Here is a 21,465-nt window from a genome sequence, read left to right as displayed (position 1 = left end):
AAAGCCGTGCCGAAATCGAGTTGATTGTCACTTTATTTCGAAGCGAGAGCACGACTTTCTTGTCTTAGTTTTCACCGGCGCTGATCAAAAATTTCAAACAAAAAAGTGCAAACCTGAGCTATTCTCAAAATTCTTTCATCTCTGACTTCAATTCGCAGAAAAGTTTTCAATCACGGTAAAAGTGACAATAACAACAAATAACACTGAAAAATACTGAAAAAAGTAGGTAAGCGTCGTGATATTTCATTTTGATTAACTTCAACATGAAGCAAGTTTAATTTATTGATAAATTGATTCATGATAAAATTAACAGCGTCCCGTTAAAGAAAAAATTTGTACCGAGGGGTGACTGACTGTCAACTCTGACTCCAAATCAAACATGGCTGGTTTTAAAACGATCGCGAGCTTCTTAATGTTAACTCTCACTACTTAGAGGCCCACGTTGCATACTGGAACGGACTATCTTGGGTAATTATCAGATCCTTTCATTCATTCTTATAATTAATTCAAATTCCCTTTCAAAATCCTTTAATATAAAAGAAAGAACTAATTCTATTCAGCCCGCAGTGAAGAACCTAAGTTTTTAAATTCAAACATAGCTAGCGCAGCCAGTTTGAGTTTCCAGATGGCTGACAGTCAAGTAACATGTTGCGGTTTGGGATTATAATTTTCCTTTTCGTACAAGGTGGCACGTTCATTTGCTTTTATTCTAATTATTTAAGAGGTTTTGGATATGGAAAATAATTAAAATTTAGGAAGTTCTGCGCTGGTTGTTTACATTTGAATGCATCACACCTTGAAGAATATCAGACAGAACAGTAAATTTTTCAACTCGAAGTCTGCCACTCATGAAACCTTTGTCATAGGAAAGATATGTTTAGAATCTGTCATGAATTCCTTATGTTACTGCGAGGTCAAACTGCGGTTACTCTCTTAAGATACCTTTGTCATTTGTTTCCGAGAATTATTACACGGTACTCGACATGTCGCGGTCGAAATTTTGAAGCTTTGTTTGCCGTTAAATCTTATCTGATTCTTTCCTCCACCAGCCAGCTTAACTGGCGTTTTTGTGTGGGAAAATTACTATTTCCGTCTCAAGGCTCTCGCAGCCCTACCGCCTAACATTCAAAGCTCACACAACCGCGAGTTAAATGTACACAGGCATTCGCAGGCATGTCTCCACAGCAACTCAACGAGCAGCACTGCAGAGTTAATATACCATCGACAACAATACTGTTGATTGCCAAGGATGCTTTCACTGTTAAAGGATGTTTGATGGCTTAGCTGTTCGAGCAATTTTGATGAGTCTTTTTTCTTCATAGTAATACAAGCCTGAATTTTTTGCGATTCTCAGAATTGTAATAATCAATAGCATGTTGTGTTTCCTTGCAAAATAAATACACCATTGAAATTCAATCGGCCGTCAATAGCCTATTGTTTGTAATGCCTAAAAGAGCCAATGAGGATCGCCGTTCATACGCATGACCAATCAGACACATATGCTGTTGATATTATGCCGTTGGGCTACGAAGAGGTTCTTGAACAGCAGATGACTCAATTTATCCCTTCATTTATATTGAAGCACAACCAATAGACAGTAATTCTGAGCAACGTTGGTCGAGTAAAGCGCCCAGTTTTAAGAAAACTACTCAAAGGAAACACATTCTTTGTATTGACGTCAAGCAGAGAATAACCGCTCGCAGGTATGTCTTTCTAATATGTTCTATGCCTTATATCTAGGTTCCCACATGACCTCATTCCTGGCTTCAGTTAGGAATTCCGCAGCTTTCCTCCCCGAGGTTACCTAGAATACAGTTGAATGCGCTCTTACTGTTAAATGCAAGTTTACAAAATCAGTAGAGTCCATGCGATCCAACTGGAATTTTGGAAATGGCTAACCTGACGCAGCCAACACTGCTTGTGTTACAACGGAAATATGTTTACATATCCTGTAGACTAGTTGAAGCGCCATAGGTAAAGATCGTCAAAAACTACGCGTATAGGTCAAAATTTCATTGTCACTAAATTACCAGAGGCAGCAAGAGCACAGGCAGCGAAATATTGTCATAATTAACGTCTGAAAATATTCTTTCTCGGAAATAACGAAACCACGTAGTAGTCGGAATGCCGTAGGGCTACCTCGATCGATTTATTGTCGGACTGAAAATATAGGAATTCCTAGAAAAGGTGTCGCTATATCCGATAAAAGATGCTTATAATGCGACGGGCTATATTTCCAGAGCAGTGTTCCATGGAACATTTTGCTTTTACCATTGCTTGCGAATTTGAAATAATCTAAGCGGGTTTGCATGAACAGTATGTGACTGCTAAACGACAGTTCAGCAAGCGTGCCATTGTCTCGTGATAATGAACGATTCACTAAGAGAGTAAGTTGTTTTTCTAGGAAAATAGGGATATGATAAGCTTAAATCAAGTCTACAATTCATACTAAGGCAGGCTTGAGTAAGCTATATCAAAATCTGTCGAGGAATTGACGGTAATTGTTCTGACATTTTGTCTAATCTATTGAGCCGAAGCAAAAGTTTTTTTAAGCCCGGGCATAGTCCATTGCAGCCTTACCAGAGGCCTTTTAGCATAACTATGTTAAGTTACAATAGAGATATAAGCGTAAATGTTCGAGGTTTTTCGTATGGATCGTTTTAATAACAGTATAGTAAATAGGCTGAATTTTGTGAGAAAACGACCTGTATATACAGGGCAGTGACATGGTTGTGTGAGGCAAATAAATTACTTTCGAGGCTGTGACCTTGCGCTCACAATTCCGGATGTGATGGTGAAAACACAGTTCAATGGTATTTATATCGTTGTATTTGAAAGGAAGTTATAAACTTCTATTTTCACACAGATTTCATAGTTAAGTGTAGTGAAGCGTTATATTTTTTTTCTCTTATATGTAAAGAAAAAATATTAGAATTAGATCTCTCACAGGGAATATATGGGAGTTAGATAAATCTTAATATCTGGTAAAAAATGGTGAACGAAGAGGGTTTAGAAGTCTTTTCAGTCACAGTAACAAAAATTACACCTCCTCTACATGATAAAATTTTATTTAAGCCAGAGCATATGTAAGAGAAAATGTTTCATTATTTTCTCTTGGCTCATGGAAACATGAACGAAGTTTGCAGACTTTCTCTGTTTCTGAGGCAGTCAGGAACTAGTAACCCAAGGAAAGCTCCAAACAATTGAACTTCATTGGATGGGAAAATGTCTGATATAGTTTTACCAGGCTGTTAGCCAGTTGCGATTGAGAGGTTGATCGTTTTCGTCTGTCAACATAGAATGGCATTTTGAACGTCTATTCTTCTATTTTGCTACTATTTATTCAGCATTTTGTCTGTTTTATAATAAAGATCCAAGCGAAAATTAGTGACATAAAGGTAAGAAGAAAGTATACTATGACAGTCCATCGAGTTTTGGATCAAGTAACGTCAGTTCGACTGTAGAGTGATATATTTAATTGAGTGCTGAAAATGGGATGATATTGAGTAAAATCTTTGTGAGAGTTCTAATGTTATTCATATTCTCAGTGAAAATAAACAACTCATGGCCTGTGCCCCTGAAAAGGAAAAGATCAATGTTTCCACGTGCGTAGCCATAGAGAGTCCTCCAACATCACCCTTTGCCAGTTCCATAGAAAAGAGCAATGGTGAGAAGTTACGGAATCTTGTTATTAATGAGGGAGGAGCAGCATTAAGGAAACTCCTGAATACATATCACCCCTTTCCACTACTAGCTACTTCGCTCAGTCAACACAAACAAACACTATTAAGTCTCAAACGTAATAAGGTTCTTCATAATAATCAATGGGAAAAGCTCTTTCCGCTTGATGGAACGCAACCAGATTGTGAGTCGTTTGACATAACACTGCTTGTGATCCTCTTAACCAACATTTGTGGTTTGTGTCCTCCGAAAACCGGACGGAACAACAAGCCTCCTCAGAGCGACAAGTCAACAGAAGCGAATATTGCTCTCATCGGGTATTATCGAAATTTTCTCCATCATGCTCCATCAACTGGAGTTCCCATGCATAAGTTCAACACCTACTGGGAGGAAATTGCTGATGCTTTGGTTGCCCTCGGATTAGATCGGAATGAAATAGATGCCTTAAAGGAAGAGGAAGAGTTAAAGAAACTGGCACACTTTGATTTTAAAGGAGACATAAACCATTACCTTACTAAATTTCAAGACGGAACGCGTGAGTGGATCTTCAATAAGGTAAAACATTGGTTAGATGACAGGAGGTCGCCGCACCGTGCAATGCTGATCACTGCAGCTGCTGGAATGGGAAAGTCCGTCGCCAGTGCAGTCATTTGTAAGAGAATGCAAAAGGAAGACAGGCTAACAGGGTGTCATTTTTGTCAACACAGCTGCAACTTCTACCGTGATCCGAAACGAATGCTTCAATCACTGGCCTACCAGTTAAGCTCCAAATTGCCAGAATACAAAGCAGCCCTCGTAAAGCAGCTCTCCAGTGACTGCAGGAAAGCGTTAGAAGATATGAAAGTTGAAGATCTCTTTGTGTGGCTGTTTAAAGAACCCCTTTCTGCTGTGGAAGACCCTGGCAGAAACGTCCTCGTGGTAATAGATGCCCTGGACGAAAGTGAACTCAATGGACGCAATGAGTTACTTGATGTCATCGCCAATTACTTATCCAAATTGCCGCTTTGGATAAGATTTCTTATTACCGCAAGACCAGAGAAAAACATCTCAGACAAGCTAAGAAATCTGAAGATTTTCAAGTTGCAACAAGAGGATGAACAGAATCGTGATGATATCAAAACTTTCTTTGAAAAGAAACTGAATTCTAATGTAACAAACCCAGACAGCTTCAACGCAATTGTACAAGAGTTAGTCCATCTCTCGGATGGCTCGATGCTCTTCGCATACTTTTTAATACGAATGATCCAAGACGGCACATCACCAGTAAGTCCAGAGGAACTTCGTCGACAATTCCCATATGGCATTTCCTCAGTTTACCAGTCCTATTTTGAGCGAATGGAGAAAAGACTGAAGGAAGAATTGAAGGATAACTATGGCAATTTTTTGACTGATTTTCTGAGTGCTTTGACTGTTTCTGAAGAACCTTTGCACAAAGAGTTCATCGTGGACATACTGCTGCAAAACCGTAACACTTCAGAAAGTGATCCCTTGAGCGATCAGCGAAAACTTAAGGGTGTTATTGACTGTATATCTTCTCTTTTCATTCTTCGAGATGACCATGTTCACATGTTCCACAAATCCATCAAGGATTGGTTGACAGACCCGTCCAATGATTTTTTCTTCGTAGAGGAGAAGAGAGGTCATAAGATTCTGTCTAAGTTGTGCGCTAAAGCACTTGAAATTTTGAAGGGACGTGGTGGACCGTCGACTCAAGCAAAGAAGAAATACGCCTTGCGACACTGTGTCAAGCACATGCTGGAAGCATGTGAGACTGAAAGCGCTCAAATGGAAGAATTAGTTCAAGGGTACGTGACAGATCTCGAACTCGTTTATGCCAAGCTACGTACAGAGGACACGGATGTGCTTAAGGATCTTGTTCTTGTGCAAGAACATCCGAATTCAAGGGAATTAAGCGAAGAAATCCACAATACAATTGAAAGCCTTTTACTACAATTCAAGAAAAACCCTAAGCTGCTTCGAGATAATCCTGGGATGATTTTCCAAAACTTACTCAATGAAGGAGAATCAGCACTTTATCAACAGGTGTCTGATACTCTTTTGAGGTCTCATCCAGAAATACCATATATGGAGCTGTTAGACAAAAATGGTCATCAAGGCCCTGTTGTTGGTCGATTTTTCTGCTCTGACAAAGTGGTTTGCTTTGATGTTTCCCCAGACGAAAAACTCTTGGTAAGCGAATGTCGTGATGGAACGACGTCGTTATGGTCGCTTGAGACTGGAAAGCGGCTGTGGGAGAAAGCTTTATTAAAATCGATAAAGTCGTACAATGAAGTTCCTCTAGGAAGTGCTTTTCGACAGACGCGCGAAGATAATGAGACTGGGAAAAAGACGCTGTCGTTTTACCGTTCCACTGTCTTCCATCCAGACGGTTGTTCCATTTTGCCAGGAAACTTGGCCAAAGTTTACAGCTTAGATGGAGAACCGAAGTCACTCTTTCCAGGGAGCAAATGTCATTTCAATTTTTGCTATTTCTCAGGTAACAAAACTAGGATGTTAACTGATTGTCCAGAAAACGCCCATCAAGTGGTCATGTGGAACACCACGAATGGTGAGGAGATCAAACGCTTCGAGAGCGAAGAAATCATAGCTTCTTTTGCTATTTCTCAAGATGGAAATCGTGTCGCAATCTGCAATACAAGTGGCTCACTCTGGTTACAAGCCGTTGAAGGTTCCAGCTGGAAGAAAGCACCTCTAAACATTTCTGGGGAAGGTAACCCTTGTGGACTGTTACATTTTACAGAAGTAGGAGCTCTTGTCTGTGGCAGTATCCAACATGAGCTGTCTGATCACCGAGACAAGTACAAACTTTCGGTGCCAGCGCTTCAGTCACAATCATCTTGTGTCTTTCTGTGGCCGTTGGAATCGGATGATTCTGTGGATAGATTGAAAGCCGTTTGCAAGACATCCCATATCGTTTCTGCAGACTTGCAAATTGGATTTTGCCTCTTGTTACTAAAAGATTTGGCAGTGGTCGGGAGTCCAACGGTTAATTACTTAACGATGCTTGATATTACTCGTCCCCTAAAAGACGAAGAGATGCCACGGACAGCACAAGCTGCGTTTTCTACTGTCAACGATAGCACGCGCTTGTACACAACTATCGCCATTTGCAACCAAGGAATGAAAACAGATGAGTCACGCTCGGTGACATTTACTATGCGGGATGCAAACAATGCAAGGGAAGTGAAGCAGGAAAAGTCCTTCCAACACAGTTCACGTCGTGTCGAGAATGGGATAATGACTGTAACTGTCACATACAATGGTGAGAAAGGTGTTCTCTTGCAAACAGACAGCAAGACATTAGAGGTATGGAACGGTGACTTGTCTCAAGGTCTAAACTCTATCACCATGATGGGCGAAATCGAAAGACTAATTCCTGTATCGAAAGATCTTGTTGGATGCGTTTTATGCACGCCTAAATTTTCATCCGAAGGACAACAGGAACTTAGAATTGCCTTGTTTGATATCTCCGCGTGGAAAGTTGTATTTGAAAGAAACTTGAGTGGTAAACCAGAACTAAAATCGATTGCGTGCAGTCTTCAAAGAGGTGTGGTGTTCTGTGCCGAAAACGACGTAAGAAAGCGCGAAATGTTCCTCTACAGAGGTGAGGCAAATGTTCCCATCTGGAGAGAAGACGACATTTACCAAGGCGGTTGCAACTGGAGACATCCACACTGCGTATTTGCTCCTCAGGGAGATGTAGTTGTCACATGGAATACTCTGAATGACGGCTATGGATTGCACACTCTCAGTGCGAAGACTGGAATGAGGAAGCACGTCTTTCTGGAAAACTGTTACGACATCGCCGACTGCAGGTTTCTCAACGATGGCGAGACTATGGTCTGCTACAGATACGAGTCTCACGTACGACTTTTCAGTGTTACATCCGGAGAAGTGCTAGCTGTCTTGGACATAGGAGAGCGCCCGACCTGTATAGGATGTTCTCCCAGCGAGCCTCTTATTGCTGTTGGACTACGTTTTGGAAATGTAATAGTGATTCGAGCGCATGTGCCAAAACTACGGAGAGCCAACCACAAACAGAGAAAGGTGAGTAAGTGTCTTTATGATAAATGTCAATGGGTTATAGCGTACATGGTATTTGTTTTTCTGATTGATTCATTTGAGCGATTTTTCATTTTTGTGTTGAAAGGAATTGATTTTGTCTTACTTTATTCACGATGAGTACCTGGTCCCGTAAATTTGAGCCTCCGTCGCCGTCAATTATTTTCGAAGCCGAAACCAAGACCAGTTGGGTCACTCGCCAATTTAATCTACCATGTGTTGCGCCTTGTTCGAGTCATCGTGAACTTCTTGGGATGTCCATCTTTATTTCATTCTTATTGGCTGTTTCGGTTTTTTTGGTTTTGATTTAACGACTCGTAAGATAGAAGCACTCTTTAAACTTGCTGTGTGTAGGTAAGCATGCATGTCCCATGAACATAGCGTTCACTTCCTTACGACAAAAAAAAATACTCTAAGGTCCTTGGTCACCAGATTCCTTGAGAGCATGTGTAGGGCGAAAGCATTCGTGGCTACTGGATCATTCATGTCTGCACCTAAATCTCTTGGACGTAGGCCCTGACGTTTCTCATGATACCAAATTTAGCCTTGTTACAGAAATCACCATTATGTACATTCATAATTGCAAAGCTTTCTTTTTCAGGCTTGAATGACTTGTTGAGAGTCTAATTAGCACAGATTCGCAAGTCAAGAGGAGCGAGTGTCTGTAGGAAGCCACGGAAAGGTGCCCGCTCATGAATGAAATAATCATTATGAACACTATTTTAAAACTTCATTAAGTGACTGTTCATGCGAACTGACTAAGTCAGAATTGATTGATTAAATCGTCGTTAGAAAGACCTCATTAGGGATCCTAGGGAGCCATGACGGCAAATCTGGGGAAAACGTCGATCAATAAATGATTTAAGCTTTTCGTTAGGACTTTTTCATAAGAACGTTAAGAAGTTTAGATTAATTTCACAGCATACATACCAGGCGTTCAAGGTGATCGGCATAAAAACAAATTAAATTTTCTTTCAAACTACTGAAACGTTTCCATAATGACGAAGATCGTAAACGCGTTTTTTACAAAGCACATTTAGCTCCCAAATCGACTTAGTTTTGAAAGACACAACTTACTCAGTTGCACATAAACAAAACTAAAAAATGGAAATGGAAATTAGAAAACCAGTGATTAAAAAAAGAGGAAAAAACAAAAGAAGGAAAAAAACTAAGCTAGAAAAAGGGAACAAAATAAAACAAACCTAGTTCACTGAAAGGCTAAAAATATAGGTATTGGAAGGTGTACGCTCTCAACCGTTTGCAGCCTAACATCAGTATGCATATTCTCCATACTGTTCTCTACACATTTCTTAAGGTCCTGGTAATGGACCGCACTTTCGATAGGTTTACCGGCGTAATAACCCACTTAGGATGTTAGAACACGAGAAAAGTTGGTAAATCAAGAGCCTAAAGCAAGTGATTTACCGACTTTTCTTGTGTTCTCCCAACATCCCAATTGGGTTATTACGCCGGTAAACCGATAGAAAGGGCGGTCCATTACTTTTATATAATATACTTCAATTTTCTACGGTTTTATCAGTGCAACAAACGATAGGTTTTTGAACAACCAAGGCACTTGCAGTACATATGTCAGTTACTATATAAAGTTACGTAAAACATACAAATCATTAGGATAATCAATTGCTAGAGGCTTATCCTTAACTTTGATTGAACATTGTAATGTCACACTATTGTGTAAGTTCATAACTTCTGGATAGTGTGAGTCCCACTCATTTCTACAGACACGTTCAGAGAAATACAGAGCACGATGCCAGAAACAATCCTGTGTCTTGAGTGCCCAGTGCACAACTTCTGTACCATTAAATAATGATAATGGCACGTGCTGGCTCATGAGGACATCATTTTGACAAACTCTGAAAGAGAAATAAGTCAGCTTAGGCGATGCGTTGGAAATAGAGTCTATACAAACTTTCTTTTAACTACTGGTAGTTATTTTCAATATTACTATTGATATTATCTTTTGTAATAATCGTGTAATTAAATATTTAGTCGCAAAGAAATTATAGATAGACTATTTACCTCTATTAATCCCTATGGTGAGGGTTTGGTAAACAAGCTCAAAAAATATAAATTGGCTTGGAAACTTACATAAACTTTTAATTTTATGAACCCCAAGAAACGAGACTGGGTTAGCCAGTCGTTATATCACATGTGCAAACAAAACTGACAGGCAAAGAGAAAAAGTCGCAAAGATCAAACACCGATGAAACATCCGAACACTGGACATGAAAAAGAAGAGAATAAAAAAAAAAAATGGAAATTACCTTCCAGATCAATTTGTCCGTCGCCATTCAAATCAGCCGTTTTGATGATCTCGTTGACTTCTTCTTCGGTCAACTGATTACCAAGGTTCATCATGGTCCACTTGAATTCTTCAGCACTTATAAACCCGTTACCATCCATGTCAAACACTTTGAACATTTCTCGTATCTCTGCTTCTGTGTCTGTTTCTTTCATCCGGGTGTCCATCAGGTGGAGAAATTCTCTGAAGTCAATGATGCCATTGCCTTCAAAAGAAAAATGTAAATCTAGTTCAGTGTAAACGTACAGAATCAGACCGATCTATTTCTTCAGATCTTATTCATAATTCTCCTTTCTGTGTGCAATACAATTCGTATGATGTTAGTTCGGAGAATGTAGTATTGGATCAACTTATACTCCCCTTATTGATATTTTCCTTTATTCGCATCACTTGTCTGCTTGAAATTCAATTGACATTGTAAGGAGAAATTCAGTCTTGGTCTCTAATGGGAGTTGAAAGGCTAAACTAATTACGTGGAAAGATAATTTTAAAGTTGTGCAAGGCAAGAGCTCAGTTTGGGGATAAAAACCTTTTTGCCGCCAATATGTAAATTACTCGTATATCGGGAAAATATAAAAGCTAGCTAAAAGAGTGCACAAATAACTTTCAGTGTATCCGGAAGTGATGATGCTTTCTAGTTTAGAGAATGTTTGTATCTGACAATTTTTACCGTCCATGTCGATTTCTAAGATGATCTCTTCCAGTTCCTGCTCGGTTGGATTTTCACCCAGGGACCTCATTAGTATCCCAAGCTCCTTTGTGGTTATGGTACCATCACCGTCTTTATCAAGAAGCGAGAAAGCCTCCTTAAAATCTGTAAAATAAACATCAAACAGTTGTTAAAGCCGACTTCACTAAACTAAATGAACTAAAATTGAACGAACTACAAGTAACCAGTACAATGAGATAATGATGAATGAGATTAAACTAAGGGTATAGTGTGGTAGGTATTTATGGTGTATGTAAAATATTCTCTTCAACTAGGTCTTCATTCTCACTTTAGTTACCAAATCCATCATGGTTTATTGGCTGACTTTAAAACTGTTCCACAAGTCGACAAAACCGCACAACCACAATGTAAAAGAAATTACAATCATCGAAATTAGCGATCCGAACTATCTTCCACAGATGTTTTCAGCCATGATCCTTGTAAAAATATCCCAGTTGCCAAAAACCGATGAAATATCGTGAGTTTTATGGTTAACTTCTCTTGCTTCATGCTAAAGAGTCGTTCAAGGTGAAAGGTAACAGAGGCAAAGCTTCTTTGGTCATTCCTATTTTCTGTGAAGTGCAAAAACCCTAAGTGCATGATCAGAGAACCATCAGTCCGATACTTAAGCAATCTCGAAATTATGTACGATAGCCTCCCTGCACCGAGGCAGGTCGAGCACCATGCTCGTGGTCTTTACTTTCCTACCTGCTATTTGTCCTTCTGTTAACGTCAACTCCTGCAAAATAACAACATTGCTAAGTGTCTTACCTTTGAGACAGACTTCTAGCCAGTGCTCCTCTGTAAAACATGCCAATTATTCTTGTCTCGCAAAGTCATCAAGCGATTTTTCATTTGTCACATTCAAGCTCCACTCTACGGCTGTATTTCGAGGCATTTATGTTAAAATTTTTTCAATGATTGTGAAAAAACATCAATCTTTACGAGGATAAACTGTTTAAAGGGTTTAATTTGAAACCGGACACTAAAATGTAGGAAGTTGTAATCGGTTGCGATAAAACAAGTTTTATTTCCTAGTCTTCAAGGTCACTCACTTTGACATTGCTGACATAAGCTTGGTTTGGTTTGTTTATTTTGTCAGAGAGAATCATTCAATTCTGCGAAGATTTTAATTGAAATTTTCCTTGAATGTTACTTCAATTCAGCGTTAGAGTAAACAAGAGAATTACTTAATCAGTGTTAATTGATTTGAGTCACTAATCTGCATTCAAGGCCGAGAAAACTAGTATTGCCGGTTATGTTCGATCGCCTGTTTATTATGTCACTGCTTTTACACACTGTTTCAAGACCCTTTCTCCAAATGAGCAAGATAGATTTAGTTACGACTTCATTCTAATATGTAGTGATATCACGAATTCGTCCATATTTTCCACAATGCCGTAGGTAAAGTTCTCAATAGTGAAACAGATGGAGTTCATACGTCATTGTAAACATGGAACTTTTGACTAAGCACGAAGACGATTTACATCTCTACTTAAAGAGGTAAAATTGTTCCTCGACATTTTCCAACGCGTGCTACATCCATCATAAATTGAAATTCACTCTTGCAAATTCGTTTTCAGTCTTCACTTGAGTATTTGTGAAGAATATCTATCTGTTCACTGTACTGCGCCATTTAGATGCTAAGAGATATTCGTCTTCAGTTGAGGCCAACAGAAAATTCTAGTTTTTTTTCTAAAACCACTTGATCACATGCATTCTTTGTATTAAACACAATAAAAGCTTACTTACCATGAGACAAGTTGCTTATTTGACCACTGTTCTGCCGAATCCACTGGTTATCACTGGGTTGTGCGCAAGAGGGAAGCTTGATGTACGTGTAGCAAACAATTGCTTTCGTCAGCAGAGAAACGTGATCCAGGCACCTTTACCACTTGAGGGTTAAATCTCTCTACTATTACTACTGACAATAACGGTTTGATTTGCAAAGTCGCACTAGATAAGCGCTGACAGTAAGGTATGGTTGACTGAAACGTCCTCAAGATTTAAAATCTTCCTTAATAGAAATGCCATTCGTGCCTTAGTTTGTTCCTGTCATATCCGTGGGAAAAACAAGCCCAGCTGCCTCAATGTGCAATTCGTTTTGTTCTCATGTTTTTTTTTTCATACAAAATTCAATTTATGTTATCATAATGAAAATTATTCTTTTGACTCAGCATGTAGACAAGCAGCACGATACGATGGCCTTCACAGCGAACAAAGGAAACGGGAACAGAAAAGAGCGTTTCAAGATGAAACCGTTTGACCTTATCGACACATTATCTCCCTTAAAATTGCTGTTTGTTCGTGCAAAGAAAAACAATTCTTCCAATTCCTGTTCTTCTGATGCAGCTTGGTGGCAAAGAAGGTACACATTCATTAAACTTTTTCCATTCGTAGCATTCATACAAATAACTCTGCGATGAAAGAGTTGTAACTTACTATAGAATTTTCGATTGAAGATGGGAACGTTTTTCATCATTTCCGTTGAACGCAATGGAGCGAAAATTCTGAGATTGTAATACAGACATCAATTTCTTTATTGTCGGTGACAGCACAATGCTCTATGTCTTTTGTTAAGTACCTGTCTGACATGTCAGAATCATTTAACAATATTAAACACTGCCATCGGTATTTGTTTAACATTTGCCCGCAGTTTCGCTTTTGATTCACAAGAAAATTGTAGGCCTGTTTAAAATTTATACTTTATGATTTAGGCAAACAATCTTACCCTGGCTGAGGTCGGTACGTCTTAAACACATAAACTTGTGCGCCACACTCGTCTTCTAGTCTTCATTATTTCGTTAATCTCCAACGTCATCAGTGAGAGATATGGCGAGGGCTGATTGTGAGAGCTCGTTCTCTTATTTTTCAGTTGTTTTGTTAGGCTGCTTTATGGTTCGAGGGCAAAGCCCCAGAATAATAGGAGCGTGCTTCTATTTATTGGAAACAGCCCAGAAACGCATTCGAGAGCCCAATTAAGGTATTCTCGCTTTTCTAACGATAGGCCAAGATTTTATACGGCTACAGTACTTGTTTCCAACTACTTTTTCAGTTCATTAAACTCACCCCCTTCGTGCAAGCAACTCCTTTGCGTGTCCGCGAAAAAACCCCTCGAGCTTTCCGGTATGATAACATCCGGGGACCTTTATATTTCTCATTCTGTTCCCTCCACGACTGGCAAGTTGTTGTTCAACTCAGTGTAACCTACTTTTCAAGGGACACTTTAGCTAAGCTTAAAAGGGCATACCCTAATAGAAAGTCTGACTGCATTTAATTTTATATCAATCATGGTTTTTAAAATATCTTTATCATTAAAACATGGCAGCTCAGTTCTATCAGATGACTCAAAAGCAGGATAGGCCCTATGCTTCGTAAAATGACTTTATTTCTGAATCATAAATTAAACGCCTTAGATTCTAAACCTATGAGATACTAATTTAATAGATAAAGATCAGTGAACTTCGTCAGCTTTCCCCAGCTGGTTATACAATGCATCCTAGCCGCTCAAAAAGAAAAAAACAGCCAGAAGGACACCGTACGCAAGGCTAAATTGTATTAAAAGTGTAAATATAAGATTTCTTTCACACTTTGAAATTGCGCATAATCAAATAAAGCGTTAAAAATATACACATTTTCATCTCTAAAAAGAGAAAAAATCAGTCTGTGATTTCTTTTCTCTAATAGAAGCCAAAATTTTTTGAAACCTTTCTCTATATTACTTGTCACATTGTTTTATGGTTCATTTTCAAAATTTGTTTATCCTATAATTTCATCGTAACCTTCCGCATTACATCAGTCTAACAATATAACTGAAAAAATCATGCGCGTCTGATTGGCTGAAAACGAGTTCATTATTCATGTAACACGAGTCAAAGTTGTAAGACGAATGGAATTTACAAATGGCGCGCGGGCTGCAAAAATTTTGTCTGCCTTGACTTTCTGCGACGCTTATTTCATTTAAATTATTTTAAAATAAGTAATAATTTGATTTAAAGTGCAATTTGGTGCAAGTAAGCCCTTGTAAAATTTTCAAAGTTTACAAATTGAACTGGCCATACGAGCTTGCGCACTTTTTATTGTCTTTGAAAAATATACTCGTACTTATTAACACCAAATTGCACTTGAAATCGTCTTATTAACTGTATTAACAAAAAATTACAAGATAATTTCAGTTTATCGTCCGAGTTGAGAATGAAAATTGGCCACCGTAAGGAGTTTTTAAAGCTATAAACTGTTTACAGAGACCAGTTTACATTATCAACTCACTTGATGAAATCAAATTATTTTGTAATACCCCAAATCGATGTAGCACCACAGTTTCTTCAGAAACTTACCCCCTTTAATAAAAAATTATCGCAGCGTAGTATTTAGTATTATAACTACAAAGACAAACAGTCTACGACTCCTTTAGAGGAAACAACACTCGAAGTTGTTCAAGAAAGATCCACGTTAAAATTGTGTAGGGTTCCAAACGGATCCAAGCTGGAATAAAGCCCTAAAAACGAAAAAAAAAAAAAAAGAAAAAAGGACATTTAATACTAACATCAACAGAAACTGACAATTAAAATCAGTAATTAAAAGTGTCCTTGGCATCGACGAAACTCTTAAGAAAAAGAACCGGTTTATTAAACCAGAGCAACTTGCGATAATGGTATGAGTACGGGTCGAATTGTTGTCAGTTACTATTATTCTTAGAAAAAGAGGATATCACGTTAGACTGCAGTCAAAAAACCGACGAGGATCTTAATGGAAAATTGGGCTGGGAAATAAAGCTATCTTTTATACAACACACCCACTAGTTACTGACTCTATTAACGATTACTATTGTCTGGACCTGCTACAAGTACAGCAGTATGACTTATATTCCTAAATCAGCAATATTTACAAAAATTTGTAATTTAAAAAAAGGTGTCTAGGTAAATAATTCATACCTTGTAGAACCCCATAGGTCCGAGCCGCGCGGTGTAGAGAATGCAGTCCAGAACACTCTGCAAGATTTGAAGTTTGTGAACACAAACATCCATAGATTTCATTTATCTTAAAGTTACAAGAGTCGCAAAAAAGCCAAAAGACCCGTCAGAGGCTGGTTTTCATCGGCGACGGAGTCGAAAGAGCGCTCTCGACCTTATGAAAATCGAACCTCGGAGTCGGAAGAATTACCACGGGTTTCATATTTGGAAAACCTTCAAACAGCAGGAATGAAAATATCCTCTATCAGTACCTTGTACTGTCCTGGTTTAGCTTCCATCAGTCTTGTCTTCATGACATCAACTGGTTGCGTAATGCCTGTTGCAATTGTCCCCTGTATGCGAGTGAAACAAAGCGGTCACAAATCAATCTCGTCTTTTTCGGTGCGAAAAAGTCTGTTTATTTTCCCTCAAATTCAATGAAGTTAAAAGCATCGATGATGGACAAAATAATCTTACCGCTATAAAACTGCCAGTGAAGTGCGTTATGATATTGTCACTGAAGTATCTACAAACAATCAAGAGAGTGTTGATGGATCAATTTCTTGAAATGATCAGAAGAAATTATTTGTCGGAATAAATTCACGGGAACAGTAGTCATCAGAAATGTAAACAATATAAATTCTTTTAGATATTGGTCTGGAGATTTTATCTTTTCTGAGAAACGAAATGCTTTCAGAAAACCAGGTTTGCAGAAGATTTGAGCTTTTGGCCTCGCGAGACAAAACTTTTGGGAACAGCTTAGAGCCAGAAACGTTAAAAATGTGTACCACGATGCTGACTTTTTCACATTGCAATACCAAAAGATTTTTTCTGATGTGGATGCCGCCTAGTTTTAGTATTCACCTCCAAGGAATTTTTTTTTCTTCCCTGGTAACAAAGAAAAGAGCTTTACCTTCTTGAATTAAAATCATTTCAACCCTTGGAAGGTTCTCATTTTATCGGATGCAAATTCAGTTGGGGATTATCACTGGAATATTCATCGTTTTCGCTAAGCATATTCAGCCGTTGGCTCGCTCGCAAGCTATTGATCTAAACACCAAGCCACAGGCTTTCAGAGGGATTAACCTACCCAGATCCAAGTAATAGCTGTTTAACTTGGTCATAACAAGCTACCTGATGAGGAATAAAACGGACAAATTTGTCAATCTCCTCCACGAAGCATATGTTATACAACTGCCGAGTGCTGGCTAGCTTTAAGCATTAAAGACAGTGACTAATTTTATGCTCGCGACTTTTGCTTTTGTCGTTTTCTGCTGGTTTGGGTTTTTTCTTTTGAGGTAATGCTGCAGAAAAAGTTAAGGTTGAACTTATGCGACTTTCTTTGCACTCGAACGATACAAGTTGTGAGGCATGATGCAGAAATTGCAAACTGGTGGAAACTGAAAAGAGGGAATGAAATTTTCCCATCAAAATAAATAAAATATCGAATATCTAAAGACATCTATGAGATTTAAAGGATCAGAAAGGTTATAGATACGTCACGAGTAGGCCCTTCTAATTTTACAGAAGTCGCGTGAGCCTGAAAAAATCAGTGAAAAAGTAAGCGGTAATTGTGGTAAGCGCACTGCGCAGACCTCTAGAAGATTTCTTCCCTTATTTTTTCGGTCTCTCCCGAGCCAAAAGGGAGGGGCTGCTCGTAGTCTAGGATATAAACGATGTAAAATAATAACGATGACGCATACCTGGGCCACTGTTATCAACACAGCCCTAGATGAGGTCATTTGCACACCCTTCATCCAGGTAGAAATACCCTCTGTTGAATATTAAGGAACAAAAGTTCTAGAAAACTAAATTGAACATTCAGGAACCAGTGAATTTTCACCAAGAGTAAAATTACTAAACAAAGTACAATAATCATGCATAAATTGAGTAATACAAATTTACCTTCTGATGCTGTTCTGTAAAGACCATCAAATACATTCTTGTAACTGAAAAGAAGATGATCAATCACATGCTGCATTAGAGGTACAAACAAAGTGCAAAGAACAGAGCATGCAAGTCACTGTTATTACAGCTATTACAAAAGAGAAAATTCTTCATTCTGCAGAACTGAATTGCCACTGAATCACTACATGGTCTAAGCAGCCAGGCCTTCCAAATGGCATTGGAAGACATAAGAGCCTCTTGATCTGATGACAGTATCTTAAATAATCTTGATATCCTCCTCAATCATTTTCCCTTACATGCTGAGTCTGTTGTCACTATCTTGTGCACTAATCATTCTTAACCTCAAATTTTGAAAGTGGTCATAGAAGCTATCATACAATCCTTATTGAGTCAGTTATCCTGCAACACTCACTTTCTCCTCTTTGCAACATCTATTATTTTAACATCATTTTGCATTCTAAGGAAAGGAAAATAAAACAGTAAGAAGTTAATTATGCCAAATGTCAAAAGCTACCAATTAGCTAATTAATGATGCATTAAGGCAATTTAATTGATATATTTTGAATTAATTATGCCTTTGTTTGCAGCACCAATAGTGATCAAGCAAAACTTTAATACCTCACATTGACCATATCTGCAGGATTTCCAATAATTCCTCCAATAAAACCTTACAGAAAAGACAAAGTAATTTATCAGTTAGATCATCTAAATTCAGAAATTAAATCTATTAGGAACAAGGTAATTGTGATTGCTTCCTGCAACATTACAATAATCACAACATAAGCATCACCCAATTGAGCTTTAACAAGATAAATTATCTGTAAAATCTGCTGGGTTTTTCTATGGTTATTCTTTTGCACTATTAAGAATAATTTTCTGTGAACTCATTTTGGCCACTGCTTTACCTGACAATGCTCCAACTGCAATTTTCTGGTAAAATGGTAGAGGAGCTAAATAGAGTGAAAAGGAAAGTCTCATGAAAGTGCCCTAGATATAAACAGAAATAAATAGATAAAGAAACAAATGTATATATAAATGAATATATATTGAATAATAAAAATTATTGAAATCAATAATTCATTATTTCAAAATGAACAAATATGACCATTTGCATCAGTGACTGAATTTAAACATAACATCATTATCTTCTTAATTGCATATACGGGCTGTTAGTGTATTTTTGAATTGTGTATTAATGTACTAACTCCCTTCCTTGATAAAAAAATGTTTGCAAGTTGATTCTAAACACTGTAAAACTTGTTGCACCAATAAAATTGCAAGGAGGTATTATTGAATGCATTAATCATTTTGGGCAACATGAGTACCAAGTCATTATTCAGAGTTCCCACTTATCATTTAAAGTTCCCACTTCCCTTCCTTCTGGTCATCTTGCAACAGAGTCTAAACCATTACATTTTATAATCTTAATCTCAAGTGCTTACCATCTCCTTTTCTAAGTCTTGCTGAGCCTACCTCATATAACCCATAGCGTGTTGTGGAGTATGTCAGCTGAGGTTGAAGGAACAAAAGTATTTGATTATCACAATCAAGGTTTCTTTTGCACTGCTTCTATTAGATTAACACCTCTGCAATTATCAATTTTGGTCCCCTAAGAGGGAGCAACATTGCTCTGTGAATCAACCTGTTCAATATTAAACACTTGACATAGAGCATGCGACATGGAGATAGATCAGAGTCTCTTTTGATGGACCCTTAAAGGCAGAAGAGGGAGACAGACCCACCCAAAAAAGCATGGAGGGGGAAAGTTAAGAGAGAGATGAAGAACACAGATTAGAAATGTAGGTACCTGAGATGACAAGCAGCCAATGGCCTTCTAACAGTGATTCACCCATGCCACCAGTCTTAAAGGTGCTAGGAAGATAAAGAGAGTAAGCAAGCTATTGAAATGTACCTGTCGTGTAAGAGAAGCTGATAGTCCATTGTAAAGTGCCAATACTCCTTGAGTACGTACAACGTGAACTGCCATGGATACCAATCTCTGTTCAACCTTCTGCTGTGTCTGAAGATGAACCTGCATTTGAAATACAAAGTAAAAAAACAATAAACTCCTTGTGATTGATTCACATTTGGCATAGTATTTCTAATTTGATAGTTTGAAAAATTAAAGAAAAAACATGAGCCATAAATGTCAAGGTTACTTACAGTACAACCCTGCTAACTCAAACTCCCAAGGAAAGAAAAAAATGGTTCAAGTTAGTGGGGGTTTGAGTTAGCTGATGGTAAATAACATAAAAAAATGGATCCAGGGATATTGGATCCTGTTCAAGTTTCCAGGGATTTGAGTTCACTGAGTTCAAGTTAGCAGGGTTCCACTGCTTATTCAGTAACTGACTGGATCACATAAAATTTGGTCAAATTCTTTAAATCTTGCATATGACAGCAGGGCTGATATCCTTACTGCTCTCTGTAGTCAATTTCAAAGACATTATTTAGCATGATGTCTTTGTCTCATAATGTAGCTTGATCCAGGTGGTACTAGGGGGCAGCCTTGGGTGCCTGCAACGCTGGGGTGCCCGCAACCCTAGGATGCCTGTGAGTATTTTTTTTTTTTAAAAAGGTAAGTAAAAAACAAAATTAATCTTATACATTACGTAATTGTGAAAAAGCACAGATGGGAAAAATCTACGTGTCTTATCCAGTGATAGATACACCAACTGAAAAATTTCTGACAGTTCAAAAGGAATCACAAAACACAACCAAAATACATCTTGTAGACAAAAGTAATTACAAGTGTATTGTGATAACTCTGGCTAACTGAGTTTTCAAATTATCACTGGTTGTTTATATACATGTGGGTTTATCATTAACCCTTTGTTTACCAAACCTCTTTTCCACAATTCAATAAAATGAGGGTATTCTTTGGTTCCAACTTGGTGTCAGACTAATTTTTCTTGGCTTGTGTGTCCAAACTGAATATGACCATTTTGCCCGATGTTTTTAATATGTGTTTGCAATTTTTCCCCTGAACTAATTAATCTTACTCTTGTGCTTCATAAGTGATACACTCTCAAAAGTCAACACTGTTTTCAGATGTAGCTCTATTACAAAATAAGGGGGGAAGGGAGGTGTTTTCTTTCAGGAGTGTGTAGAGGCATGTTGTGAGAAGCTGTCTGAGGGTAAAACGCCTATTCAATGTTTACACAGTCTGTAATCACGGTGCTTCAAAATATTATCTGACATCTGTTATCTGTTATCTTTCTTAGCCAATAGCTCGAGAGAATTTTCCCTAACAGCAACACTAATTTTCGTAGAAGTCGCCTAAAATTTATAGAGTAGCCGGCCGGCTGATGTAATCTTCGCTGATCTGCATAGATAATGAACTAGGAAAACCTCAATTTATTAATTTGACATATTAAAACCCATCGCTTTATTTGTACCATTTTAATGCAAAAACTCCTCCCAAGTTTTAAGGAGATAGTCTGGCTGATACTCGGAGAAATTCTTCGGGAAATTGTGACGCAACTCGTTACAAGATTTCATTCAAGTACAGTGTAGATTTTCAATACCTTTAAAAGATCCAACGGATGGGTACAAGAGGCAGCCATGGCCGAGGCAATACCTCCAAGATACCATCTGTGTTTTTTAGCCGTCACTTTAACGGCTCCTGTCCCTGGTTTCTTCTCTCCCTTCAGTGACATTTCGTCGTGGTTCCGCGAATCACGAAATGAGCATGTATTGTAATTTGTAGACACTTGATGCTGTTTTCATGACACATTTACCAAGGTACTTAACTCACGCAATCTGCCATGGTGGCCTTGTCGCTCTGAGAGTGACGGGGTAGGGGAAAA

At 38.2% G+C, this 21,465-nt stretch overlaps 3 protein-coding genes across 3 annotated transcripts; 1 reads left to right on the top strand and 2 right to left on the bottom strand.

The window, feature by feature from the left end:
• The first annotated feature begins 1,475 nt into the window (after window positions 1-1,475).
• Window positions 1,476-9,872, top strand: LOC113677830 (uncharacterized). Its single transcript, XM_089212630.1, has 3 exons — window positions 1,476-1,703; window positions 3,549-7,749; window positions 8,366-9,872. The coding sequence occupies exons 2-3, from the start codon at window positions 3,565-3,567 to the stop codon at window positions 8,369-8,371; spliced, it is 4,191 nt and encodes a 1,396-aa protein (XP_089068756.1). The 5' UTR covers window positions 1,476-1,703; window positions 3,549-3,564; the 3' UTR covers window positions 8,372-9,872.
• LOC113677828 (calmodulin-alpha) lies at window positions 8,711-13,030 on the bottom strand. The gene is made up of 5 exons (XM_027194666.2): window positions 12,549-13,030; window positions 11,505-11,535; window positions 10,758-10,901; window positions 10,050-10,292; window positions 8,711-9,638 (listed from the first exon to the last, which is right to left on the bottom strand). Exons 1-5 carry the CDS (start codon window positions 12,549-12,551, stop codon window positions 9,613-9,615), a joined length of 447 nt encoding a protein of 148 aa, XP_027050467.1. The 5' UTR covers window positions 12,552-13,030; the 3' UTR covers window positions 8,711-9,612.
• Window positions 13,031-14,164: 1,134 nt separating this feature from the next.
• LOC113677843 (mitochondrial dicarboxylate carrier) lies at window positions 14,165-21,451 on the bottom strand. Its single transcript, XM_027194680.2, has 13 exons — window positions 21,184-21,451; window positions 19,569-19,688; window positions 19,099-19,165; window positions 18,562-18,606; window positions 18,275-18,323; window positions 18,069-18,113; window positions 17,654-17,697; window positions 17,452-17,522; window positions 16,839-16,882; window positions 16,226-16,274; window positions 16,021-16,101; window positions 15,731-15,787; window positions 14,165-15,294 (listed from the first exon to the last, which is right to left on the bottom strand). The coding sequence occupies exons 1-13, from the start codon at window positions 21,313-21,315 to the stop codon at window positions 15,196-15,198; spliced, it is 903 nt and encodes a 300-aa protein (XP_027050481.2). The 5' UTR covers window positions 21,316-21,451; the 3' UTR covers window positions 14,165-15,195.
• Between the last annotated feature and the right edge of the window lie 14 nt (window positions 21,452-21,465).

The sequence above is a fragment of the Pocillopora damicornis genome, chromosome 7, assembly GCF_964200805.1.
Source record: "Pocillopora damicornis chromosome 7, jaPocDami1.2, whole genome shotgun sequence".
NCBI classification, from domain to species: domain Eukaryota; kingdom Metazoa; phylum Cnidaria; class Anthozoa; order Scleractinia; family Pocilloporidae; genus Pocillopora; species Pocillopora damicornis.
This window is presented reverse-complemented; position numbering and strand designations above follow the sequence as displayed.